This window comes from Benincasa hispida, chromosome 4 (assembly GCF_027475165.1).
Source record: "Benincasa hispida cultivar pf3 chromosome 4, pf3_genome.v1.1, whole genome shotgun sequence".
NCBI classification, from domain to species: Eukaryota; Viridiplantae; Streptophyta; class Magnoliopsida; order Cucurbitales; family Cucurbitaceae; genus Benincasa; species Benincasa hispida.
This window is the reverse complement of record NC_143481.1, coordinates 24,114,073-24,140,272: the sequence shown is the minus strand read 5'-3', so window position 1 is coordinate 24,140,272 and position 26,200 is coordinate 24,114,073. Positions and strand designations below refer to the sequence as shown.

Sequence of the window (26,200 nt, the reverse complement as noted above, 5' to 3'; positions counted from 1 at the left end):
TATGAACGTCATTTGACGTCGGAGGTTCGAATTTTTTTCAACCCTTTTCGTGTACTAATAAAAACAATAATAAACATTATGAAAAATTAGATACCTTTCGTTCTGAAAATTGATTAATTACAAGGTTAACCTATAGACTTTAGGAGTTATTTGTTTGGAAAGTTGTGAATGGAATGAGTTGAGACATCGTAAATAGTGGTAGATCTAAGATTTCATATCATGGGACACAAATTTATATAAAAATAAAAATATAGTATATGAGCTTTTAAGTTTGTGTTTGTAAATGATCTTTGAACTCAAAAAAGAAAATTAAATAAAAGTCTCGCATGTTCTTGAATTTTTCAATTTTTGTATGTAATAGATTCTTAACATATTTGAAAATGTTAAAAATTAAATGTTATATTAGACATCAAATTTAACTTCATATCTAATAAGTACACTTTTAAGATTAATGTATCTATTAACAACAAATTAATTAATAACAATAATAATAATAAGGTACAATTAGAGTTTTTTTTTTTTTTTTTGGTCTAAATTTTTAAACTTGTTTTTTTAATTTCTGAGATAGAGTAGATATGGAACATATTTAAGAGACTTATAAGAGTCCAAATAAAAAGTCTTGGGATATATTGGGCACAACTTTTGATGTCAAATGTGAAAACAATAAAACTAAATGTGATTTTGACTATAAATCTTGAATATTAAATGAAAAACAAAATTAAATGTTTGTAAAACGACATCATTTGAGGAGGCACATGAAAAGAGGTCGGAGATGAGGGGTCTCTTAGTCTGTTGGAAAGAGAAACTAGAAGACTTGTATAGACGCCCTAAAAATCCATGGAGGGAGATTGCTGGTCAAATTATTTATTATGTGTAGCATCGAGATACCGATGATGCTTCTTCAACCTGGTAGTAGACCAGACAAGTTTTTTTATAAGAATGATTCATGGACTTTATTCGTTCAAGAATTTCTTCGCAAAGGATTGCTCATCTACCTTAATCTAGAGATAATTTAAACCATTTTAAATACAAGATACTTTATTTTACAAACCTTGGTAGTTAATGACCTTGTCTGGATTTATTTTATACAGCCTATTTATGCAGTATTAAATTTACCATTTTTAGATTAAATCTCAATAACCATGCACTCTAAGATATAAAATATTAGAGAACATAAAATTCTATTTTAAAACCGACAAATAAGAAAAACAATTCATTCATCTTGACAGAGATCCTCAATCACTCAATGTCACACCATATTTAAGATGGAACAAACATTCATCCATTTTATCAGCTCAAACTAACCTACCAACTTATCAATGGATGTTATATAACATACATGCGCCAAAAACAGAAATAGTCGACATATTCTTGTTTCTGGTTATTAAAAACCAAGAAACGGAAATGGGAAACATTATCAAATGGGAGCTTAATAAAAGTCAATTGAAAACTGAAAAATACTAAGAGAGATTCTAGGATCGCATGCATGGGTAAACCTAACACAAACCGCATCTCAATTTCAGTTATCTGATTTATAAGCATCTCATTCCCAAAACTTGATCTTTTTTTTATTTCCGCATAATATAACGCTTCAGAAAAATCCACATCAAAACATCTGCAATAGGGCAGTGAGACAAGAGAACACAGGTAGGCTATGGAACTAAGTGAAATGAGTTCACATAACGAATCTAATAAAAATCACTGCAAATACTACCCAACAGTCTACCGTAATTGTTAGTCTTGCAGAGAAGGGATATCTAAAGTATTACATCATTTCTATCATTCGTGATTCAGAATAAAATGTGCATAATAAAAAGACTTCCCATGCAAGACAGCCCCAGCAATTAGAATACAATAAACTCAAATGGCAGCGTACACCACCACATTTAGAGCATACACCATTTGCCCTCACTCACATCAAAGCTAGTGCGCAGTGGCTTTCATCCATTTTTAGTTCGAATCAAAATCAAACCACAATGACATGTGAACCACCCTCACCAACTTGGGTAGCTGATATTCTATGCTGAAGATCTCTACATCTATGATGGCACTGCAACCAAAAAGAGCAAGATATTGGCTTTAACCAGTACGAATAACGTATAAACAGATGGAAGACCCTATTGCCCCCATGGTCTAATAATAGTTGGACACATTCTGTATCTAAAAGCACGTGGAGCTTTCAGAATTACAAGATGCCGCCAGATGATAAAATAGTCCTCCAAAATCCTAAAAACTTGGATATAGAACTAATGCAACTGAGTGGACAACAGACCGGACCAACAGAGAAAAGAATGCATTGACAGAAAATATAATCATCAACATGTTTCTGTAAACCAGCCGTTACTTTGAATTTTACCATTAAAAATCAACTGCAACTGACTGACAAATGACAACTACATAATAAAAAGATACCCAGGTTTGCCCATTAAAAAACCACATCTAAATGAGCAAAAAGTTAATCCAATTCATTTTGAACAGGGGAAAAAGTAAAATGAATGATGATAAATAGTATTAAACAAAGGAAATTTCACAGCTTCGAGAAACTGGGGTTCATAAAGGAAAATAATCTCATAAAAGGGGGAAAAAAAAAGAAACGTACTGTATGTGGATGTATCAATCTGCTCTGGAAGCTCCTTAATATCGACTTCAAACCTTTCTTGAACCTGGCAATAACCAAAAAAAAACTAAGAAAACACCCATATAACGGCCACACTAAATAACAAGCAGAAATTACATACATTATTGAGGACATCAGAATCAGCTGCAGATGATACGAAAGTAATAGCAAGCCCTTTGGTGCCAAATCTACCAGCTCTGCCAACCTGTAAGATATTCAAACTAATTATACAGCCGGGAAGCACAATTTATATATAATGAAAATCAAAGTAGGCATGATCCACTTTACCCTGTGCAGATAAGTATCAGCAGAATCTGGCATATCATAATTGATAACAATGTTCACACGTTCAATGTCAATTCCACGACCAACCAAATCTGTAGCCACAAGAATCCGCTTATGTCCTTCCTTAAAACCCTTGTATCGAGTCAACCTGGCACATCATCTTTCCATATTAGTCATTGATCTCATGAAAGATCAACCACTAAATAACAAATGAAATGGGCAATTTCACAGCTTCCTACCAAAGAACGTTAATAAAGTATAACAGTTTGCAGGGACTATAGTTCCACATCTAGAGAATTCAAATTTAAAGATAAATAAACAAGGATAAGAACATGAAGCAGCAATCAAATGTCAAACATAAACAACACCACTTCAGTAACTATACCATTGGTCCATAGCTATCCTCAAAAAATTGAAGATCAACATCTAAACATACCCATTAGTTGAACATTAATAAGGGAAAATCAATATACCAAGGCAGAAACGAATATGAAAATTTTGAAACTGAAGAAACAATGTCAGACCTACCTCTCTTCCTGAGACATGCCAGAGTGGATGCATATCGAGGGAAAATTACACTCCACCAACAACTTATCCAGCTCAGCTGCCCTATTAACACTTTTAACAAAAATAACCACTTGATTGAAGTCCAATGCATCAAGGAGGTCATTCAACTTTCGATTCTTCTCCATCTCGCTCAATTTGATGTAGTGCTGACATTCCAAAAACAACTTTTAAGGTAAGGGAAAAAGACAATATATTCACAGCTAATACAGTGTCAACAACCATGTACCTGGACAAGACCATGCAATGTCAGTTTTGCCTCGTCGTCTACATATATTTCCATTGGCTGAAAGGAATAAACGTCACGGTAAATCATAATACTTCCTCAAGATGAAGGAAATGAAAGAGCACGTTCATCCCATGAATCAACATTGTGGTCCAACTGTTCTGCCTCCCCTTGCAGATACACCAAGAAATGCCGCAGATGCAGACAATTACACTAATACACAAAAATCTGAAAGGAAACTTTCTTTCTTGTCCCCTAACTTGGACACTCCTGACCCCACAGTTGGAAGTTGAAACCAGAATCCAACAACCATAACCCAATAAAAAATAACAAGTGACACACAATGGAGAGTAGAAGAAAGAAGTGAGTTTCAATCACCAACTACTTCAGAACCACTAAACAGTATAACCAACTATGACTCCCTCCACTTCACTAGTTAATTCCTAAACAAGCTGTACGTGACAGCGGATAAAGATAGTACTAAAACAGACCCCCCTTCAATGACAAGAAAGTAGGAAACCCGACCGTATGAACCACAATTTGCAAAACTCTAGGAGAAAGTGCAATTTAAAGGGAAAAAAACTTCTAAATTCAAGGTTTACTAGCTGTGGGACATTACATCTTGCATAAACTTCTTGCAAACTGGGCGGATTTCTTTGCTGAGTGTTGCAGAAAACATCATAACTTGTTTGTCGTGAGGAGTCATCTTGAAAATCTCCTGTACATCCCTCCGCATATCTGCAGACCACATGTAGGGGCACAATAAGAAAATATGCTAATACCAAAATATACATGTATTTAAAAGTAGCCCATGAGAAATTAAAGGACCAGGATGAAGGGAAGAAAGTATGGAACTTGAAATAACTTATTATAAAGTTGAGAATCCAACAAAACTTTGAAGAGCAAACGATTGTTAAAAGAAAATATACCAAGTGACTCAAGCATCTTATCACACTCATCCAAGATAAAATGCCGGACGTTCTTCAGGGATAGGTCTTTATCTCTTGACAATGCCAGTATCCTTCCGGGTGTTCCAACAACAATATGAGGACATTCATTTTTCAGAAGATCTTTGTGAATTTTAATATTCACTCCACCATAGAAGACAGCAACCTTCAGATCCGGAAGATAAGTGCTGAACCTTTCGAACTCATGACAGATCTAAAAGGGTATAAGAAAAGTGTCAGGGCTAGATATACATATATTGCAAGGAATTAAATACTATATATGCTTCAAGAGCATCCAGATTTAAAAAGACATGCATCACATCTACGCACCTGGTATGCAAGCTCCCTAGTATGGCACAGAACTAGGGCAGAAACTTGACCAGCAACAGGGTCAATCTGCTGCAGTGTTGACAGAACAAAAACAGCAGTTTTACCCATACCAGATTTAGCTTGACAAATAACATCCATGCCGAGGATAGCTTGGGGAATACATTCATGTTGAACTGATGAAGAACCAAAGAAAAGGATCGAACCAAATGAACCGTTGGTAAGTAAATTATAACGTCTCCGATCCTTTTATGTGAAAGGTTTATCAAACCATATATATTGCTCCGAAATCAAGATTATGATATTAATTTATTACCTGCAAACCATTAAACAACTGATATAAACATCTAAGACGGGCCATTATGAAGAGCAAGTAATAATAAAGCATTGAGGACATATGAGCAATGAGAACATATAGAAATATCATAACCAAGAAAGACCAGCATTCCAAGTTGAAGTATTAGTGTGCGTCAATCTGTGCAAATTATATTGCTCATGAAACCTATGATTTTCTCTCTATTTGAAGCACAGTTATGGATTTATAGCATCATGTGTTCTCAAGGAAACATTAAATTAATGTTATGAACACATCAAAAACTGTGCATAGTAAGAACTGATAAACATGGTAGGTTTCCTTGATGAACTAAAAACCCCTTCGTAAAATATATGAAAGCAACACTCGATTAAATTAAAAACCCCTTAATGAACTAAAAACCCTTCGTAAAATATACCAAAGCAACACTCAATTAAATTAACTCTGTCCAATTTAAGGCATGATAAGTTGATAATTCCTATACAAAACCCCGGAACTCCAAAATGAAACCAGACTCCACAGACGTTTACTGCAGGTTAGTTTGCTACTGCATCTGTCTGTACAAACTTAACGATGTTTCTTTAAAATCCTACTAATAAAAAACTTAAGAGTAATTGTGCCAGTTTAATTTAAATGGTCACTTTGGTTTAAGATCCAACAATTGCGAATAAATATTAGAAATTTGCCTTCAGATGGGTGCTCAAATCCAGAGTCAACAATAGCACGGAGAAGCTCTGGCTTCAATAGGAAGTCTCTGAATCCCGAACTATGAATTCCAACATAACCCCTGAGAGCGAAGCCAATGAAAGAAGGTCAAAATCTAAATTTTGCAAGAAACATGTAGTATGAAGAAGAAATCATCTCATTTAAGTTCACTCCAAGCTCAAACAACTACTTGTTCCAACCTCCTTAACTCCAAACTAAACCAAATGGATAAAATTACTACCAAATCTCAAATTATTTCATAACAGGCGTCCAAGAAACCTTGGTGAAACATCGAACCATGAGTTACCCATAAACAAATCTATAAATAACAAAGCAAAAGATGGTGCAAAAGAAGACCACTCACTTCTTTCCAGCTTCACCGTTGACTTTAGCTCCAACGGAATCGGGGGCCTTCTCTTCCTCTTCTTCGTAGTCGAGGAGCTCTTCCTCGTATTCGTTGTCCCTTGTTTCTCCCATTTCTTCCTACACATAAAACCCAGAAAACAAATTGAATTTCGAGTTCACAGAAAGTAAATCCGACCCAGTATCAAAACTAGGGTTTAGAACAGAAAGGAAAAAGAAATTATGGGTTCTAACAGAGTGATTGAGATTACCTGCTAGCCTGCTAAGAACTGAACTTCAGAGTTAGGGAAGCGATTACAAAAAGTCTGCAAAGGAAAACTAAGTTAGCCGGAGAGAAATTGTTAAGACCTGGCTTTCGAAAGATCGTAGAGCGGAAGAGCGGAAGAGCGGAAGAGCGGAAGGGGATTATTAGGGTTCCGAAAAATAAAAAGCCCCATTATAAGGGCGGAATACTTATATGAATTACCCAAAGTACCCTTGCCGCCTACCTCTATTTACCATGTCTTTAACGATAACTTCGCCTTTTAATATGACAGCTAGTGGGCAAAAATTAATTATTTATTAGATAAATGTGATAGTCCCCACTGAACTATTATCATATTTTCATTTCATTATATATACTATCTTTGTTTTTCGTTTTTTTAGGTGATATTTTTTTAAATTACTAATTAGAGGTTATCATATTTTCATTTCATTATATATATATATATATATTATCTTTGTTTTCCGTTTTTTTAGGTGATATATATATTTTTTAATTACTAATTAGAGGATGGTGGTTGGATTTTCCACAATATATGAAATTTGAATCTCTAATATCTTTGGTGAGAGTTTTTAGTTTATATTAATTGAAATAATCTTGTTTTGACGTATTATTGTTTTTAAATATAAAAATTTGAAGTGTTGTATATTTTTGTGTGGTTCAAATAATTAATAAAGAATGCTTCGAACTAGGCAATATGGGCATTTTGTATGATTTTGTAAGCAACGATGTTGATGCGATTGACAAATATGACATGTCATTAAAATTAGAGTCCGTAGTTGTATACCACTTGTATACATTTTTTTTTTTATTAAAGATGAAAATAGTTTAAATATTTTTTTATAAAAATGTTGAATCGCTACTATCATGTGTGAATGAACAAAATGTTGTGGGACATGATTGTTCATAACCATGAACTATGCCCATGTATTTGATCCTATGAGGTATCATAAGACATTGAAAGTGGTTGAGAAAAACAAATATATCTATCTAATTAAAACATAGGTTAGAAAAATTAAGTTATACAAGATATCGATGAACCTTGGACAGACTTCAAACACACTCATGTTATTTGAAAAGTATTGTTCTTACTGGTGAACTTTAAAATTTGTTCCAGATAAATATTATTGAACTATGAAGTTAAAAAAATCGTATTACGACGAATGACAAATTTCGACGCATTGGTTTATGTGTCGAATTGTATATGTTGAACTATAAATTTCAACTAATCACATGTTGTCACGTCCTCGCAGCCAAGTCTATTGTGGAAATTATAGATTGAATCGAGTCGAATAATTGAAGTCCATTGGATCCAAAATCCAACATAATTAAAAAGGTCGTTGTGAAAGTTGGGCCAAATAAAAAGTTTGGGCCCAAACCCATAAAAGGTCAATAGAAAACCTCTATACATAGAGGCATCAAGTTCTCAATGCAAAAGCACCGAGGCACTAAACCCAAGATGAAGTTCGAAAGAATTGAAGACTGAAGAACTAAAGCTCTCAAGCTTTGAAGTGAAAATCGAAGCTCTCGATCTCTAAAGTTTTCAAAACCAAAACTATCGAGTTCGTAAAGCTTTAAAGTTCCAAATATCTTATCAATATAACTTATATCAAGATTTGAAGACCTGCAAAATATAACTCCTGTCAAGCTCTGATGATCTACAAAAAATATAACTCCTGTCAAGCTCTGATAATCTACAAAAAATATAACTCCAGACGTTGACATTTAAAATTCCAAAAATTGAAGCTTGTAATATGATTCTCATAAAGCCTCGAGTATTTGAACATTAAAAATTTGAAGATCTTAGAACCAATAGATTGAAGTAGCCCTTAATAATATAACTCTCATGAATCTTTGAAGATTGGGAAACTTTCAAACCCAAAAAGTCGAAGACCTATCCAACCCGATTAACAAGCTAGGGGTCAATCGAACCCGATTAACAAGCCAAAAGCCAATCATCCAATAAGATCAACAATCTCAATGATCAAATATTGCCTTTCGAGGTGGAGTATCAAATGGTCAAATATTAGAGATTTTACTCGCCATATTGAAATTAATACAAATTCAAATTCAACAAATCAAATTTCTATGAAAATCTCGTCGAACAATATATAATACAAAATTTGTCACTACCATGTACTTTTTCTCAAAATATATCATGAAAATTGTTTACGTCATTAAATTTTTGATGGTTAAGAAAACAAAGGAGAACATAGTAACTTTGACTCGTGAAAAGTAAGATTATATCCCTTTTGAACCAAAACTTCCAATTTCATCAAATTGGATTACAAACTAAAACAAATATCGCATTTTTTACCATCATTTTTGTTGATGATCCCAAGTTGGAAAAATAAAGAAACTCACTATGTTTATAAGAAAGATGAACAATATATTTTAAAGTCAATTGATTTTGAAACATAGCCCTATCTTATCTATTAAATTTGACTAATTCACCAACTAGTTCGAAGAAAAAAAGTGCAAAACATATCCAATAAACTCATTCATTCTAATAAAATTTGGAGTTTATACAAACATTTAATTACACTAGATAATTTATTTATAAATATAACAAAATGTTACCGTCTATCTTCATAGTGATAGAAAGTGTCATTCCGTTATATTTGAATATATTTTAAGTCGTTTTGCCATTTAAAACAACTATTGTGAGGCCGTTTAAAACAAGGAGTCAGTTACTATAGAATAAAAAAACGATGAATGTAAAATATTAAAGAACTAATTATCCTAATTTTAGGATAATCTTTGCCTAAAAAACATACTATATATATATTAAACAAAACAAATTCACATAGGTATATTCAAATATGTTAGCTGATTCGAAAAAAGAAGTATCTTGTACAATTTTACGTTTAATCGAAAGTAGAACAACTCAAAAAAAAAAAAAAAAACAGGTACAGAGACAATAACCAAACCAAAAAGCACAAAGAAGAAACAAACAAAACCAATACGAAGAATAGAGACAATAGCGTAGATACGAAGACCAATACGAAGAAAAGAATTATGAAAGACTCGATTCCAGCTTCACTCTCAGTCAATATTCCACCACAAATTACTTCACTCCTAAACCTTACTCCAGAAGCTACCCAACTGTACTCCTCAGCTTATATATTTACAATCTTAATGCTCCCACTCTTCTGCAATCTGCAAGCCTTCTTGATTCTTGCCAATCCCAACTAGAGGAACCCATTTCGCAGGTTATTGCCTTTTAAGGTTAGTTCTTTCAGTTGATTCACAATGCCTCTTCATTTTCTCTTTAAGAAACTGGAGTTTTTTTTATATTGTCTGAAACTTTGTTTGAATGCCAATAAAGTGTGGTGGAAAGGATGGGTGAAACCGTTTGATGTTTATCCTATGATGGGTTGTTTGGTGGGCTAGGAATGTTTAGAAATAAGTTTGTTTCTGACAATCTCCCATCAGATTTCCTCTCGATCCAGTCCTCTTCGGTCTTCGTCTTCAACGCACGAGTCACGCCCCCCCCCCCATCTTCTTCATATTCTTCGACTAAGCGACGCCCTACACCGTTCCCCCCCGCTGGTCAGTTTCGAAGCTCTCCGATTCTTTTTTTCACTCTCTTTTGAAACCTCCTTCAATTTTAACTTAAATTATCAAGTAAGTAGTTAGATAATATGGCATTTTCATCCTCAAGCCAAGGTCAATCATCAAATCCCTTCATAAACTCAAGCTCCTCCTTTAATTTTAATTTTTTCTAGTTACTTTGTTTTGATTTGTTGAATTATGAATGTTTTGTTGGATGAATGTAATATGTATTTGGTGGATTAAATCAAGCACCTTTATGTTATTAATTTGGTCTTCTATGCTTTGGTGGATTACATTAGTATCTTTATGTTAAGTTTATATATATAAAAAATATATAAAAAATGATGTTGACGTATTTCCATATCCTATTGTATCCATATTCGTATCTATGCTTTATAGTTAGTGTCACTATCTTCCAATAGGAGAATGTTGTACTTTTTGGCAGTTAATTTCTTGAAAATTGTAAATACGTGTTTAATTCTTGTTAAGATACCTTTTTGACGGTGTACTTTTAGTCTCAGCAAACCTCTTTCTCCTTCCTTATAGCCAACTCTTAGAGATGAATACTGAGAGAGTTATAATTAGGCTGGTTGTCCTGTGAGATTAGTTAGGCGGGTTATCCCGTGAGATTAGTTGAAGTGCATGTAAGCTAGCTTAGACACTCACAGATGCAAAAAAAAAAAAAAAAAAAAAAAAGAGTTATCATATGTTGTAGAATTATGATATGTTTAAGCAGGCTGTCATAGGAGTGGAATGTATTTTTAGTGTTAAAATTATGATATGTTTAAGCAGGCTGTCATAGGAGTGGAATGTATTTTTAGTGTTAAATTCAATCTTGTTAAATGTAGTGCAGTGGACTCGACCATCATTTTTTGTGCTAACATGTTCCCAATAAACAATTCAATTTGAATTTCACTCATTCTGAAAAGGATCCATGACAAAGCTTTTACAAACTAAGGAGTTTCCCTACCGTGCAAACAAAGATCACAGTCCTTCCTGCCCCTATTAGCTTGTGAGAGGTGATCACAGGTAGCAATGCTTTACCATAATATTCTTTTAGTGCAGTTCAACTTTTCTTATATATGAAGTTGGTTTCTTTTTGTTATAATGTTGGTTAATTCTTGCCCACTTGTAGTATTATAAGTGTCACACATATATACTGACACATTCATTTTTGGTGGAATTTCTGGTACCTTGGAACTGGAAGAGTGGACTATGAGATCATGTGACTAGAGGGAACCCTTTTTTTTGTGTGTGTGGTGGTGGGGGGAGAATTCCTGAAATGTTTTATGATCATTCAGGGCCATTGAAGGTTTATTTTGATAGAGCATGAGACTATGAAAACTTATAAATTTCCTCATACATGAACATGTTGCTGTCGTGCATCTGAATTGATCCCTAGCGTACCAGTTCATATGTTCTATGGGAAATAGTTTTTCTCAGGAAACTTCTAGATTTATAGATGAAATAAAAAAACAGTGTATATAAAATTATTTTGGAAAACTCATCAAGCATTGTCGTGGTCAAAATTCAGAACCACTTCCAGAAAAACTATTTATGTTTTCTGCATGGAAGCTATTCTCTTGCTTTTAAGAGTTGGTAGATAAAAATTGACGTTTGACCCTATTTTAGCCTACATGTCCACTGGACCCATATATATATATGACTTTACAAGAATCAGATAAGTTCAAAAGAATACGAGAAATCAGTTATTGGGCATTTATTACTAACAACTTGAGGGTGAATTCTTCAACCCTCGATTTCCTGGATTGATGGAATGGTCTTATTTTTTCGATTCATTGGAACTGATAATCTATTATGTGGGTTTGCTTACTTTAGAATTGTTTTATGTATACTGTGCTCATCATCTTAAGATTTTGTTTATAAAAGAAAACCTCCCAACTAATTGTCAAGTATAACGAGAAATTGAAATTGCATTCTGTTTTTCTCAATCAGAGAAATAAATGGGATCGGAAGAAAGTGAAAAGATAGTGGTAACTCAAGTAAGCATTGGTGGATTTGACAGTGATGTTAAAGCAAGAGATCTTATGAGTTATCTCGAATCCGAGATTGGGCTTGTGGACAGATGTAGATTGAAAACTTCTTGGACTCCTCCAGAATCGTACCCAGATTTTGATATCAGTAATGTCGCTGATGTTTTAAAATCTGATGATTACAAGAAGGTGGTGCCTCATGCATTTGTGCATTTTGCCTCACCTGACTCTGCTGCTGGGGCTCTACATGCTGCAGGTCGTAGTGAGCTATTTTTGAACGATAAATTGTTGAAGGTGAGTTTGGGGCCTGAGAGTCCTTACCATATAAATCAGAGGCGGAGGACTAAGGTTCCCTTTAAGTTATCTGATGTGCAAGTTGATATAGGGAACTTAACTTGTCATGATGGATTTTCGGTTGCTTGGAGAGGGCCTTCCAGTGGAATGAATTTTCTAGTGGATCCCTTTGATGGAACCTGTAAATTTTGTTTCACGAAGGATACTGCATTCTCTTTTAAAGATAACAACAAGCATACAGTGTTGAAGTGTGATTACAAAGTGGAGTTCTTGGTGAGGGACATTAATCAGATCAAAAGATATACGGATATGTCATGTTATGTTATTCTCTTGCAACTTACTTCTTCACCCTGCATTTGGTATAGAACTGCAGATGACGATATTGCCAAATCAGTTCCGTATGATTTGTTGGATGATGACGATCCATGGATCCGGACAACTGATTTCACGACTAGTGGAGCTATTGGTCGTTGTAATACTTACAGAGTTTCAGTCCCACCCCGCTATGGTATCAAGCTGAATAATGCCATGAATTATTTAAAAGAACAAAGAGTGCACCAGGCCTCCCTCAACCGCCCTCCCAAGATCCTGAATGAACCAGATTATGGAGTGCAAATGACTGATCACTTCTTTTGCATCCATTATAAAGAAGACATGTCCTTTGAGATATTATTTTTAATAAATGCCGTAATGCACAAAGGGATAATCAACCAGCACCAAATGTCTGATAGATTCTTTGATTTGCTAAGAAACCAGCCAAATGAAGTTAATTTGGCTGCGTTAACTCATATTTATGCTTATAGACGTCCTGTACCGGATGCCTGTAAGAGGCTAAACCTTGTACAAGAATGGTTGTTGAAAAACCCAAGACTTTGGAAAAGATCTAAAGGGCAGGTAGATATCATTGAAATCAGGAGATTAGTAATAACTCCATCAAAAGCGTATTGCTTTCCACCTGAAGTCGAACTCTCCAATAGGGTTTTGAGAAGATTCAAGGATGTTGCTGATAGGTTCCTCAGGGTGACCTTCATGGATGAAGGCATGAAGAAAATCAATTCGCATGTTTATACCTATTATGTTGCCCCTATAGTAAAGGAAATTACTTCAAGCTCCTTTCCCCAGAAGACTAAAATATTTGGAAGGATGAAACATATTCTGAAACATGGGTTTTACTTGTGTGGTAGAAAATACTCCTTTTTGGCATACTCATCCAACCAACTGAGGGACCAATCAGCTTGGTTTTTTTCTGAATGCAAAAATGTAACAGTTGATAGTATTTTACGTTGGATGGGGAGATTTACCCATAAAAATGTTGCAAAGTGTGCTGCTAGAATTGGTCAGTGCTTTTCATCTACTTATGCAACAATTGAAGTTCCAAGAAACATGGTCAATCACGATCTTCCTGATGTCGAGAGGAACGGATATGTTTTCTCTGATGGGATAGGTACCATTACTCCCGATCTTGCGCAGGAAGTTGCAGACAAATTAAAACTGGATGGGACCCCACCCTGCGCTTACCAAATTAGATATGCAGGTTGCAAAGGTGTTGTTGCCACTTGGCCATCCAAGGGTGATGGGATCAGACTTGCTTTAAGGCCAAGCATGAATAAATTTCAATCGGATCATAGAATCTTGGAGATCTGTTCATGGACTAGATTTCAGCCAGGTTTTCTTAATAGGCAGATTATAACCCTACTTTCTACACTAAGTGTTCCCGATGAAATTTTCTGGAGTATGCAGGAGACCATGGTTTCGAAGCTGGACAGAATGATCACTGATACAGATGTCGCGTTTGATGTTCTCACTGCATCCTGTGCCGAACAAGGAAATGCAGCAGCAATTATGTTGAGTGCTGGTTTTGAACCTCGAACCGAACCTCATCTAAGGGGCATGCTAATGTGTATAAGAGCAGCGCAGCTCTGGGGCCTTAGGGAAAAAGCTAGGATCTTTGTTACTGAGGGGAGGTGGTGTATGGGGTGTTTCGACGAGAGTGGTGTGTTACAAGAAGGCCAATGCTTCATCCAAGTATCCACTCCATTGCTTGCGCAGTGTTTCTCCAAGCATGGGTCTCTCTTTGCTGAGATAAAGAACAATCTTACTGTGGTAAGAGGGACTGTAGTCATAGCCAAAAATCCGTGCCTTCATCCGGGTGATGTGAGAATTCTTGAAGCAGTTGATGCTCCCGAGTTGCATCATATGTACGATTGCCTCGTGTTTCCTCAAAATGGTGAACGACCCCATACAAATGAAGCTTCTGGAAGTGATTTGGATGGGGATCTCTACTTTATTACTTGGGATGAAAATCTCATTCCACCTAGTAAAAGAAGTTGGCCACCTATGGAGTATGCTCCAGCGGAAGTAAAGACTCTTACACGTCAAGTTACTCGATGGGTATTGTCCTCCAACTCAATCTTTTTTACCAATGGTTTGTTCTTCATATACTTTAATTCTTCCTGGACTCTAAACATAACCTCTTTACATGAACTTGAATGCCTACGCTGTTGGGTGGTTTTTTTTATTTTAAAAATAATAATAATAATATATTTTTTAATATTTAAATTTATTTATTTAGTATTCATTTTATTAATTATTTTTTTAGTTCGACTGTATGGAAAGAATGTAATTTTGCTGCGGTGAGTGACATATCTAGACAATTAAGCCAGCACGGCTAAATTTCTTCCAATATATTTTGTTATTATGGTTTTGATCTTGTCATTCTATAGGATATAATGGAGTTCTTCGCGAAGAATATGATCAACGAGAGTCTGGGGACAATATGCAATGCGCATGTTGTTCATGCTGACCGCAGCGAGTATGGAGCTTTGGATGAGAACTGCATTCAGTTATCTGAATTAGCTGCCACAGCAGTTGATTTTCCCAAAACAGGGAAGATTGTGACCATGCCTCCCCATTTGAAACCAAAACTATATCCAGATTTTATGGGGAAAGAAGATACTCAATCATACAAGTCCACCAAAATTCTGGGAAGAATGTACCGCCGAATTAGAGATGCATATGATGATGATATGATCACATCATGCGAGCTAAATTTTACTCCTGGGGATGTCCATTACGATGTAGATCTCGAAGTTGCAGGAGCAGAAGATTTCATTGCAGAAGCATGGAATCAAAAGTGCTCGTATGACGGTCAGCTGAGCGGTTTACTGGGACAATATAAAGTTAACAGGGAAGAAGAGATCGTCACTGGACATATTTGGTCCATGCCAAAGTACAGTAGTAGGAAGCAAGGAGAGCTGAAGGAGAAGCTTAAGCATTCTTATAGCACTCTTAAGAAAGAGTTCAGGCAAGTTTTTGAGAATATTGGTCCAGAGATTGAGCAACTCACTGATGATGAACGGAATGCATTGTATGAAAGAAAGGCATCGGCCTGGTATCAGGTGGCATACCATCCAACTTGGTTGAAGAAATCAATGGAGCTGCGAGAACCAGACGTTCTTGAGACTGTCCCGATGTTAAGCTTTCCTTGGATTGCTGCTGATTATCTTGCACGGATCAAGATCAAATGCCAACGGACAAAAAGTTTTGACCCAACAAAGCCGATTAACTCTTTGGCGAGTTATCTTTCCAATCGAATGTGAACATCGTGAAGGGCTCTCGCGCTTTTGTAGCTGATTCAGATAATTTGGCTGCAAGACCACTCTGCCAATATAGAACACAGTTGTTATGTAAACTTGTTGTAGCGTATAATGTCGCAGTAGCACCATTGAGTGAGAATGGACGCTTCAAAATATCTTATAAGTTGTATCTGTACTATAAATTTGGAAGTTTTGTTACTTGAAACAATATTGCCATTGATGTTTCTGAAATCTCAAAATGTGTGTAAAAAGAAAAGGTGTAAGCTATATATATATATATATATATTCTGAATCTTCTCCGACTATATGAGTGGCTGGAGTGAGTTACACAAAGATAGGTGCTCCCATGATGATGCACTGAAATATTACTCTTTATCTACAAGCTACAAATAGAGTATTTTATATAGGAGTATGACAAACCATTCTACCGCATGAATGTGTGTCAAGAAGCAAATGTTTATTAGATTTTGAAATAAGTGAGGCAGTGGTCTAGAATAGATGTTCATATTTCAATTTTCTTTCTTGCCATCTCCACACCATTAAAGGTCACAATTTTCATCTAACATCCTAACAAATTTCATTATAATTTTGAAGTTTGTAACAAACGTCAAAGTGTTCTTTTTCTTCCTCTAATATATATAATTTAGACAAAATTGTAATTTGAATCTGACAACAAAAGTTTTCTGTTAAGAAAAGGAAAAAAAAGAGATATTTGAAACTTGCAGAAATGGAGGGAAATAGACTTGGAGTAGCAATGGCGGCAAAAGCTATGCAAGGAAGAAGAAAAACTCCAAAACAGGTAATCTTCTCATCTGGGTTTCCCCCATCTTCACATTCTTCTAAGAATACCATTGCCGCGAACAAAAATTTATTCCATCAAGACTCATCTCTTTCTTCAAACAAAAATTTATAAAGATACTCTTCTTCCCATTTCATTTTCCCTTTTCATATATATATATATATATATATATATATGAATTTACGTTGTTCCCGATGGAGGAATATCTGAGTTTTCCTGTTTGTTCGACGCATTTTCGGGGAAAAGCAAGGATCCTTTTCTCTTTCAACTCTGTTGCAAGATACAAATGCCGCGCTTGCTTCATGGGACGCTTCATGCTGATATATATAGAATCGACAGACTTCAAACTGGATTTCCTATTTTCTGTGGGAAGGTGTGGTTTTCAAACTTAATCTATCAACAAGTTCAATTGTTTTAGATGATATGAGTATTCTCGTTTGGTAATGAAATTCAATTTTGTAGAATAGAATCAGACTTAAGAAATAGGATACTCAATTGATAATGAAATTGTTTTAGATGATATGAGTATTCTCGTTTAGTAAGAAACACCTTCGTAATGTTTTGGAAGAGAAGAGAGTTTTGAGTGAATAGAAAGACTTGGATTGTAAGAAACAAAATCAATTTAATTTCTCAGTTTCTGGTTTCAAAATGAATTGAATTCCTTTTCAATTCTACTGCAAATAGAAGAGTTTGAACCTATATATCAAAAGAGTGATGGCTTCATAGTGTGCTCTAAGTTTGTCATATTGAGTTTGTAGAACTTATTACGAAGACATCCCTTAACGATGTGATTTTGTCGTAAAATTTAGTTTAAAGGATTTGATAAGACTTCTTTTATCTGCATTTTTGTGCATCAAAGTCCATCAATAATCTTAATTCTAACTGAGGTGAATTTGTCATTGCAGGACAAAAGGGTAAGTGTCTTTCATTGTGCGATTACTTGGAAAAGTCCGGTTTTTCATATTTTTCCATCAATGCTCAAGTTAATTTTAGTTTCATTTACCATATTTTCCCTCATGGATATCCAAGAATTCTGTTTGTTCTCATTCTCCTAACACTTGAATTTTATCTTATGAGCACGACGGACAATTGGTTAATTGATCGACTTAGCATTGGTCTGTGTAGTTTTTATCTCTAAATGAGTGGTTTGATATACTATGAAAGGTTAATAACTAGATCCATAAATTACCTCTTTCCCAGTTATGCCCTATTAGGATACCTCCTAACAAGGAATAAACTCAAGAACACACCAAATTGAAGAACACAAAAATATAGAAATATTTGTAAATATGCTATATTTCCTTCCATATATTTAAAGAAAGATAACATTCTCTTTAAATATATGAAAATATGTTATCATAAAGAAAGATAACAGTAAATTCTAGCGGGCTGAGAAATCCTCTTCGAAAAGCCTATGCTCATCCCAGATTTTGCACATCCTCTTTCTCTCAACCTACTCCCTATAACTAAAAGCCCTAATCAACTTACCATCTAATTACTAATATGCCCCTTCTAATAACCATACTAATATTCTCCTAATATTCCTATTATTTCTCTAACTAGGGGCCTCACATGGCCCTGCTATGGCACAAAACTAGAATTGTTTTGAGTGCAAAAAGGGAAAAAAAAATGCTGTCCCGATATGGCATAGGAGTCAGGTTTCATCACGTACTCAGGTTCCATTCATGATATTTGAAGTTTTGTATTTGTTCATTGTAACAATTTGTTAATGCATTCATCAGGTGTAACTTCCATGATATGATTTCTTTAGCCTGTGGGTTCCTTGAGTTTCTTATTTAGATAAACTTTGAATCCAGAAAAACTATCCTTTCTGGATGAGCGTTCAGAAATTGGAACTAAAACTCTTATGTTCAAAAACCACATGTATGAAATAAACTGGCGAATTTTGAGACGAATAACCAATAATCAAAGCATCTTTACTGGCCTTCATTGCTGCAAACTTCCTATGCAAGCTAGTTATTCTTTTAGGACCTCCTCATAATTGGAACTTAATATCCTCTCTTGATAACTTTTACTTACCCTCGCATGTTCATCTTCTTCTCATGTAAAAAGTCGACCAAAAAGTTTCTTGCCGGAGTGAAGAGACGCATCCTTTGCCGTCCCGAGGTATGTAAATTTTTGGTGGATGTAGCATTATCTAATGTCCTATCCTTAAACGGGGGTCTAATTTTTTGTTTGTTATTTCTTTTGTATATTCACTCAATATGGAGATTGTTGGATCTCAAATGTATGCAACAGTCGATCTTGATAAGGCCAGAGTTGGCAGGACGAGAATAGTGGATCAGCCATACAGTCCTCAGTGGAACGATCATTTTCGTATATATTGTGCTCATACAGTGTCACACATTATATTCACAGTTAAAGATGGAGATGTAATTGGTGCAACATTAATTGGAAGAGCTTATGTGCCTGTTGAGGATATCATTAAGGGATTTGTATATGAGAAATGGGTTGAAATATTAGATGAAGACGGTAAGCCTTTGTATGGTCGTTCTAGAATCCATGTAAAGTTGCAATTTTCAAGTGTTAATGAAGACAGGAACTGGTCCCGAGGAATCCCAGATCCAAAGTTCAGTGGGATACCTTTCACATTCTTCAACCAAAGATGGGGTTGCAAAGTTTCTCTTTACCAGGATGCTCATGTTTTAAACAACTTCCTCCCTCGAGTTGGTTTGTCAGGAGGGAATTTTCATGAAGTACACAGGTGTTGGGAGGACATTTTTGATGCAATTAGCAATGCAAGACACTTGATTTACATAACTGGTTGGTCTGTGCATACCGGAATAACTTTGATAAGAGACCGGGAAAGAAGACAGACAGGAGAGGATATTACTCTGGGACAACTGCTAAAGAAGAAGGCCGAAGAAGGTGTGACTGTTTTGCTTCTTGTTTGGGATGACAGAACTTCCGTTGAAGAGTTCAAAAGAGATGGTTTGATGGCAACCCATGATCAAGAAACTGCAGAATACTTCAGGAACTCGAAGGTACATTGCGCTCTGTGTCCACGGAATCCTGATGTTGGTAGAAGTATAATTCAGGGTTTTGAGACGGCTACCATGTTTACTCATCACCAAAAGACAGTTGTGCTTGATAGTGAAATAGCTGGTGGAGGAACAGAGAAAAGAAGGATCATAAGTTTTGTTGGTGGCATTGATCTGTGTGATGGGAGATATGATACACCAAAGCACCCTTTGTTTTCAACTCTAGATTCAATCCACTATAGCGATTTTCACCAGCCTAGCATTTCAGGCTCTTCAATTAGGAAAGGTGGTCCTCGGGAACCATGGCATGACATCCATTGCCGCCTAGAAGGGCCTGTTGCTTGGGATATTCTGTACAATTTTGAACAAAGATGGCGAAAGCAAGTTGGAAACAACTTGTTAATTCCAATGCAAAAGCTTGAAGAAACCATTACCCGCCCAGTAATGGTTCTACCAGCAGACGACCCCGACTCCTGGAATGTTCAAATATTTCGGTCTATTGATGGTGGTGCTGTAGATGGCTTTCCAGATACACCTGAAGATGCATCCAGAGTAGGCCTTGTAAGTGGGAAGGATAATGTTATAGATAGGAGTATTCAAGATGCTTATATTAATGCTATTCGCAGAGCGAAAAATTTCATATATATTGAGAATCAATATTTCCTTGGAAGCTCTTATGGTTGGAAATCAAATGGTATAAGGGTAGAAGAAATCAATGCTTTGCATCTTATTCCAAAGGAGATCTCGTTGAAGATTGTGAGCAAGATTGAAGCTGGAGAGAGATTTACAGCATATATTGTCATTCCAATGTGGCCAGAAGGCATTCCTGAGAGTGCTTCAGTTCAAGCAATATTAGATTGGCAAAGGAGAACCTTAGACATGATGTACACAGATATAGCTCAAGCCCTTCGGAAGAAGGGTCTCGATGCAAATCCTAGAGATTACTTGACATTCTTCTGCCTTGGCAATCGAGAGAAGACGAGAAGTGGAGAATATGTACCACCAGAGAAACCAGAGCCCAATTCAGATTATGCTCGGGCTCAAGAGCACCGACGTTTTATGATCTATGTTCATTCAAAAATGATGATAGGTAAGACTTAAGAGATTGCCTTCTCTGCATCATAAGTCATTGAATTGACTTCCTACATAAAATATGATAGAAAAACCTGGGTTGCGTTGCATTTACACCTTCCAGTTACCAAGCATTCTGATTTTGATATTTCAATAAAGTTATGTGATTATTTCTCTGTTTCATTGTGTTCTCTGAATTTTAGTTGACGATGAATACATAATTATTGGGTCTGCCAACATCAACCAGAGGTCAATGGACGGAGGAAGAGACTCCGAGATTGCAATGGGGGCTTTTCAACCTCATTATTTGGCATCTGGTGAGCCTGCAAGAGGTCAAATCTATGGCTTCAGAGTGGCTCTATGGTACGAGCATCTTGGTCTGTTTGACAAAGCCTTCCATAACCCAGAGAGTGAAGAATGCATCCAATTCGTAAACAAGCTCGCTCTAGAGAACTGGCAATTTTACTCAGACGATACCTTTGATGGCGATCTTCCTGGCCATCTGCTTTCCTATCCCATCCAAGTAGGCTCAAACGGATCGGTTTCGGCGCTGCCAAAGTTTGAATTTTTCCCTGACACGAAGGCTCGTGTTCTTGGGCAACTAGCCGAGTATCTACCTCCAATCCTTACCACTTGACGACATGTCGTGTGAGGAGGATTATTTGCGTGATTTGATCATCTCCTCGTACCTAGGATTGGTTGGTCAAAAGATGTAAATATGTTGTGTCGGTAAAGATTTGATCTTTAGATGACTTGATTGATGTTGAATTGTTTCATTATTCTCAGAACAAAAAGGGAAAGTTAGAAATTGGAACAATACAGAAGACTAGAAGAGAAAAGAATAGTTTTTATAGACTTAAAATATTGGAATATATTCTCAAATTTGACCTGGGCTTTACTCCTTTACTTTACCCTGTCTTTTGCTTTTTCTCTCTTACCATTGCAGCAGAACATACGAGATTAAAAAATGGAGGATGAATTGACTCTGTTTTCCACTTGGTAAGGTACCATCATTATTCAATGGTTTATTTATTTCGACCCTTCTAAAATCTGCCCGATATTCGACTCTGGACCGTCTGGACATTATTCGAAGGCTTCTCTCTTTCGCGGTCGGGGGAGTTTTACATGTTTTTCAACGTCGTAAGCCATAGCAATTAGCTATTGGGTTTTCAACGTTGCTTTTCCTTTATTGCTTACTGGTTTTTCTTCGTATGATTCACTTTGCAGGAACTTCAGGCCTCTCCCCACCAGGATTTAGTGCTCTTCTTCGGATAATTTTGCTTGGAAACGCGTAAATGCATTATCCAGGGAACATTTGGCTTGTGCTCTAACAGATTACAACACGACTGAGGTGAGTTTCTCGTGTGTTTGCTTGTCTCTTCCTTTCTTAATGATCATTTATAAAAATCGTTTTTGGTCAGTGACAAATTCAAGAGACGACAAGCGATCACTCGGAGTAGCAACGATGGACAAGCATTAATTTTCAATCTTCTCTTCTCTGTCTTTCTGGTGATGGTGTTTTTTCCCTTCCTTTTCTGGTTCTGGGTCTTGTAGATCACATTAAAAGGAGGATTTATTGGTCATTTTATGGTTCTTCCCTTAGCTTGCAGGGTAAACAATAGAAATAGAAGCATTAGCTTTTCATGTGTAGTTTAAGAGTATTTTACTTTGGATTGGAATCTTTAATATTTCTTTTTGCTTCTTCATCAAGCAAGCTTGAGAGTTAGTGAACAGGAACTTGTTCAGGCTTTTTACCCTTCATTCCTTTCTTCAAGTTCTAGGAAGTTGTTTACGCAGGGGAAACTATGTATTCTAGGTGTTGTCTCCTCGGCCGCTTAGAGGGTTGCTCTAGCAAGAAACCATGTTGTTCATTCTTACAGTTTTCTGGAGAATATCTGCGCGCACTTATTCTTTTGATGGTGGATAATATCAAGCTTCTTTTCCATGTAAGGATCCTAGTTTAAAGCTCGAATGAGATATGAATCAGATAGAGAAAATTTATGAATAGTTAAGTTGGTCCTAAAGGGAATTCATTCCTTCTGATATTGGTACCAAGTCTTTGTATTCTGATTACTCTCTTTCCATATACATATATATATATACTCGTAAGTTTCTTAGGGACTTGGCTTCTTTTTCTTCTTCTTCTTCTTTTACACTTTTTTGGAGGATTAGGTGACCATCTTGAAAGAAGGCCAGGGAGATTAGAAAAGACTCACCAATTGGGTAACAACAAAAAGAAACCTTATGGAATTCTTTTTAGAGGAAAGGGAAAGTCCAGCCAACTAATCCAGTAGATGAATGCAATTCCACTTTTTTCCTCATGAACCATCTTGCTTGTGTCTTTTTTAATCTGCCAGTGCCAGCATGCCACCTAGATGGAGCTACAACGACGAAACTGATTGTTTGGATTTTTTTTGATAATGATATTGTTTTTGGTTTTCTGTTTTTAAAGATTAAGCGTATGGAAGCTACTCATTCTATGCATTCTTTGTTCTGACTCTTTTTTTTTTTCTCTTCTTTCTAAAAACTACTTTGTCAACTTAATAAAAAATTGGTAAGATTTACAAAATGCTTTTTAGAGTAAACTAGAAATACAAAAAAATTTAGTAAACACGATTGACTTTACAGAAAAAAGAAAATTTTAAGTGGGCCTTAGCATTTGAAAGTCAGATTTCTGCCCACAATTATACTTGTGGATCGATGTAATACTCTAGTATCGATCCAAACTAAAGTAATTAGTGTACTGAGGCTGCAGTTTTAGTGGTTCCAGAATTTCTTTCAAGTATTTTATTAAATTATCCAGTTAGCTTATATAAAAAGAAGCATAGCTATAGAAATCCTTAGAGAGATTGGAATCTTTTACTTTGTGATTTAAACATGGCTTGTAACAGAGAAGAAGCTGCCATGGATGCTGCACTGCATCTGCACTAAGTAATGCAATGGATGGGCCGTCTAAAGGTCTGAGAGTTAAAGACCAAGAAGCAAAGAAACAATGCTTACCAGAAAATATCCCGAGCTCTAGCACATGTGAAATGGACAACAGTACAGTTTGGTCCCAGAGAAGCATGGCATCAGCTCACTCACATGATTCTCACAGCAATATTGGGAGCAGTACAGACTTTGTAAATTCTGGTAACTGCAAGCCTGTCTTCAATCTGTCTGATGTTTTCCTGTGATCTGTTTATTGGAAAGCTCAATTGTTCCATTGGATTTTCTTTCATTCTTTTCTTTTGGTTTGTGACTGTTGATAGAGTTAATTTTAGTTGGGTTAGTGTTTGATGGGCAATCATTTAATCTTGGCTCCTTCAGTGGCAATTCTAACGTATCTTTTTTCGTTGGGTTTCTATGTCGTCATTAAATAAGGATGTGTGTCTGTCATTCTTCCTGGTTCTATGATCATATTGGTATAGTTAGTGATGATTTTAACATGATATTAGAGTAAGAGCTCTCGTGTTCAAACCCTTTAATATCATTCGTTCTCCGTTAATATCGATTTCTACTTGTCGAGCCTTCTAACAAGTTTCTAAGCCTACAAGTGAGAGAGTGTTAAAGTATTTGATTTACTTAAATTTATTGTAATCTATCAACTTAAGCTTTTGGATTGATTAGCGCTTACACTTAATTATTCTAATTCATTAATATCTTTTGCTTCCACTCTCTGATTCCAAATTTAATGATTTTATCCTCCTCTGCATCACACGTGCATTATGATTCTGATTGTTGTGCCTCAACTGCTCTGTTGTTCAGGACTACTTCTTTGGAATGAAACCAGGAAGCAATGGGTTGGAAATAAAATGTCCGAGAGGCAAAAGCAAGTTCAAGAACCCAAAATAAGGTGAATGAATAACGTTTAAGATAATATTATTTTCTCTTTTGAAGAACATACAAACAAACAAACATTTGTTCGTTTTTAACTGATTCATATTGTAATGGAATGCAAGAACGGTTCTCTTCAACCAGATAAATCCCTTAGCTCTATTCGACGACCTGGAAATCAAACCGTTGGACTTAAAATCTTATTATTGGATCTTGCTCATGAAACAACAATAACAAAACTTTAGATCTTTTTTTTCATACATCTAGCTGTCTTTGTTACTTTCACGGAAACACTACTAATTTGTATGCCTTCTGCAGCTGGGATGCTACTTATGACAGCTTATTAATAACAAACAAGCCGTTCCCCGAGCCTGTACCTCTTACTGTAAGTAGTTGTCAGCAGCTTTCACTTTTATCTACTGTATTATTCTTGTCCAACCCGACAATGGCTGTTCATTTTGCATATGAAATTGCAGGAGATGATAGATTTTCTTGTTGATGTCTGGGAGCAGGATGGTCTATATGACTGAGCCTGCAGTTCAAGGGAGTCTTCATATTGTTTAAACTTATGCAGCTCGAATTTTTTTCGCTGCTGAATTTATATCTTCGATTACGGGAAATCGTTCAATGCTTATAGTATACAAATACTAGTGTTTATATGTTGAATTCAAGCTACCCATTTTGGATATTTTTCAAGAATGGGATCATTTTGAAAATATAGGCTTTTATGTTGAACTTCTGCTAGCTTTGAGCAGTTTGGGGTTCGCATCTTTACTGGCTTTGGCGTAATGAACACAGTTTGGGCTCTAAGAATTCTTAAGCCCATAAAGATAAGTTGTGGCCACGATCGTATTAAAGATTCCCAGGGTATAAAGTGTAATAAATACCATTTTAATGCTACAACTGCGTAATTGGTGGGGCATTTTTTGTTTAGTTATTATTATTATTTTAAATATTTTGCTTAATAATTTAATTGATGTGCCATTATGACCCCAAGTTCGTGATTAAGGGTGTCAATTTAATACTCCATCCAAATATTAGAATTTTGAATTTTCACTTTCATCAGTTTGGTTGAATTAAAAACAAAAATATATTTCTTAGATTTGAATTTTTTTTACATGGATTTTTTTTTATTATAATGTATAGGTGTGGATAATTGGACACATTAATCATTTTGCTCATATTACTATAATTAAAATATAACATTGTTAAGGAGCACTAACCACAACTAAGATTCTCATTAAGAGTGGAGGACACCCAATTAGGATAATTAGAATTCTATCTGACCTCCCTACAAATATTCTCGAAGGGAGGAGACCTGTGATGAATACCTAAAACAATGACACGGTTTTTTATAATTGTCCACATTAATCATTTTGAACGTATTATTTATAGAAACGTATGTTTGTTTGTTTTTTTTTTTCTTTTTTCATGTTACTTAATTAGTAGGGTCAATTTTAGTTT

General features: G+C 35.6%; 4 protein-coding genes across 25 annotated transcripts; 3 read left to right on the top strand and 1 right to left on the bottom strand.

Moving 5' to 3' along the window:
• Positions 1-1,653: 1,653 nt before the first annotated feature.
• On the bottom strand, positions 1,654-6,806 carry LOC120075711 (DEAD-box ATP-dependent RNA helicase 15). Of its 4 annotated transcripts, none has more exons than XM_039029333.2 (12): positions 6,599-6,806; positions 6,349-6,467; positions 5,966-6,066; positions 4,970-5,142; positions 4,622-4,853; positions 4,312-4,430; positions 3,696-3,752; positions 3,431-3,615; positions 2,906-3,050; positions 2,739-2,822; positions 2,600-2,663; positions 1,654-2,050 (listed from the first exon to the last, which is right to left on the bottom strand). In XM_039029333.2, exons 2-12 carry the CDS (start codon positions 6,459-6,461, stop codon positions 2,040-2,042), a joined length of 1,284 nt encoding a protein of 427 aa, XP_038885261.1. In that variant the 5' UTR covers positions 6,462-6,467; positions 6,599-6,806; the 3' UTR covers positions 1,654-2,039. The 4 variants fall into 4 exon arrangements, with proteins under 4 accessions (XP_038885261.1, XP_038885262.1, XP_090169223.1 ...); XM_039029334.2 differs by having other exon boundaries at positions 6,349-6,463; positions 6,599-6,771; XM_090313097.1 differs by having other exon boundaries at positions 4,970-5,282; positions 6,599-6,759.
• A 2,893-nt stretch (positions 6,807-9,699) lies between these two features.
• On the top strand, positions 9,700-16,353 carry RDR6 (RNA-dependent RNA polymerase 6). 4 transcript variants are annotated; one of them, XM_090312956.1, is made up of 5 exons: positions 9,767-9,837; positions 9,938-10,161; positions 11,094-11,193; positions 12,121-14,843; positions 15,176-16,353. In XM_090312956.1, exons 4-5 carry the CDS (start codon positions 12,129-12,131, stop codon positions 16,049-16,051), a joined length of 3,591 nt encoding a protein of 1,196 aa, XP_090169082.1. In that variant the 5' UTR covers positions 9,767-9,837; positions 9,938-10,161; positions 11,094-11,193; positions 12,121-12,128; the 3' UTR covers positions 16,052-16,353. The 4 variants fall into 4 exon arrangements, with proteins under 4 accessions (XP_038885334.1, XP_038885339.1, XP_090169082.1 ...); XM_039029406.2 differs by lacking the exon at positions 9,938-10,161 and having other exon boundaries at positions 9,700-9,837; XM_039029411.2 differs by lacking the exons at positions 9,938-10,161; positions 11,094-11,193 and having other exon boundaries at positions 9,700-9,837.
• A 696-nt stretch (positions 16,354-17,049) lies between these two features.
• Positions 17,050-21,818, top strand: LOC120075758 (phospholipase D alpha 1-like). 2 transcript variants are annotated; one of them, XM_039029413.2, is made up of 4 exons: positions 17,050-17,220; positions 18,921-18,974; positions 19,079-20,939; positions 21,124-21,818. In XM_039029413.2, exons 1-4 carry the CDS (start codon positions 17,134-17,136, stop codon positions 21,555-21,557), a joined length of 2,436 nt encoding a protein of 811 aa, XP_038885341.1. In that variant the 5' UTR covers positions 17,050-17,133; the 3' UTR covers positions 21,558-21,818. The 2 variants fall into 2 exon arrangements, with proteins under 2 accessions (XP_038885341.1, XP_090169083.1); XM_090312957.1 differs by lacking the exon at positions 17,050-17,220 and adding an exon at positions 18,429-18,523.
• LOC120075759 (uncharacterized) lies at positions 21,780-25,636 on the top strand. 15 transcript variants are annotated; one of them, XM_090312965.1, is made up of 7 exons: positions 21,780-21,919; positions 22,148-22,271; positions 22,342-22,429; positions 23,812-24,052; positions 24,668-24,755; positions 25,055-25,121; positions 25,213-25,636. In XM_090312965.1, exons 4-7 carry the CDS (start codon positions 23,860-23,862, stop codon positions 25,264-25,266), a joined length of 402 nt encoding a protein of 133 aa, XP_090169091.1. In that variant the 5' UTR covers positions 21,780-21,919; positions 22,148-22,271; positions 22,342-22,429; positions 23,812-23,859; the 3' UTR covers positions 25,267-25,636. The 15 variants fall into 15 exon arrangements, with proteins under 15 accessions (XP_090169091.1, XP_090169086.1, XP_090169089.1 ...); XM_090312960.1 differs by having other exon boundaries at positions 22,342-22,866; XM_090312966.1 differs by having other exon boundaries at positions 21,784-21,924.
• Positions 25,637-26,200: the final 564 nt, after the last annotated feature.

What these genes read in the sequence shown, in the direction of transcription:
- LOC120075758 (XM_039029413.2), top strand. Translation starts at nt 17,134, where the DNA reads ATGCCGCGCTTGCTTCATGGGACGCTTCATGCTGATATATATAGAATC. An exon ending in GCATCCTTTGCCGTCCCGAG is followed by an intron (nt 18,975 to 19,078) that starts GTATGTAAATTT and finishes CTCAATATGGAG; the next exon opens with ATTGTTGGATCTCAAATGTA. An exon ending in TCATTCAAAAATGATGATAG is followed by an intron (nt 20,940 to 21,123) that starts GTAAGACTTAAG and finishes TCTGAATTTTAG; the next exon opens with TTGACGATGAATACATAATT.
- RDR6 (XM_039029411.2), top strand. Translation starts at nt 12,129, where the DNA reads ATGGGATCGGAAGAAAGTGAAAAGATAGTGGTAACTCAAGTAAGCATT. An exon ending in CACGTCAAGTTACTCGATGG is followed by an intron (nt 14,844 to 15,175) that starts GTATTGTCCTCC and finishes GTCATTCTATAG; the next exon opens with GATATAATGGAGTTCTTCGC.
- LOC120075711 (XM_039029333.2), bottom strand. Translation starts at nt 6,461, where the DNA reads ATGGGAGAAACAAGGGACAACGAATACGAGGAAGAGCTCCTCGACTAC. An exon ending in CTGATACTTATCTGCACAGG is followed by an intron (nt 2,823 to 2,905) that starts GTAAAGTGGATC and finishes AATATCTTACAG; the next exon opens with GTTGGCAGAGCTGGTAGATT. An exon ending in ATTCTGATGTCCTCAATAAT is followed by an intron (nt 2,664 to 2,738) that starts GTATGTAATTTC and finishes GGTTATTGCCAG; the next exon opens with GTTCAAGAAAGGTTTGAAGT.
- LOC120075759 (XM_090312960.1), top strand. Translation starts at nt 22,726, where the DNA reads ATGTATTCTAGGTGTTGTCTCCTCGGCCGCTTAGAGGGTTGCTCTAGC. An exon ending in ATATCAAGCTTCTTTTCCAT is followed by an intron (nt 22,867 to 23,811) that starts GTAAGGATCCTA and finishes GGCTTGTAACAG; the next exon opens with AGAAGAAGCTGCCATGGATG. An exon ending in TACAGACTTTGTAAATTCTG is followed by an intron (nt 24,053 to 24,667) that starts GTAACTGCAAGC and finishes TCTGTTGTTCAG; the next exon opens with GACTACTTCTTTGGAATGAA.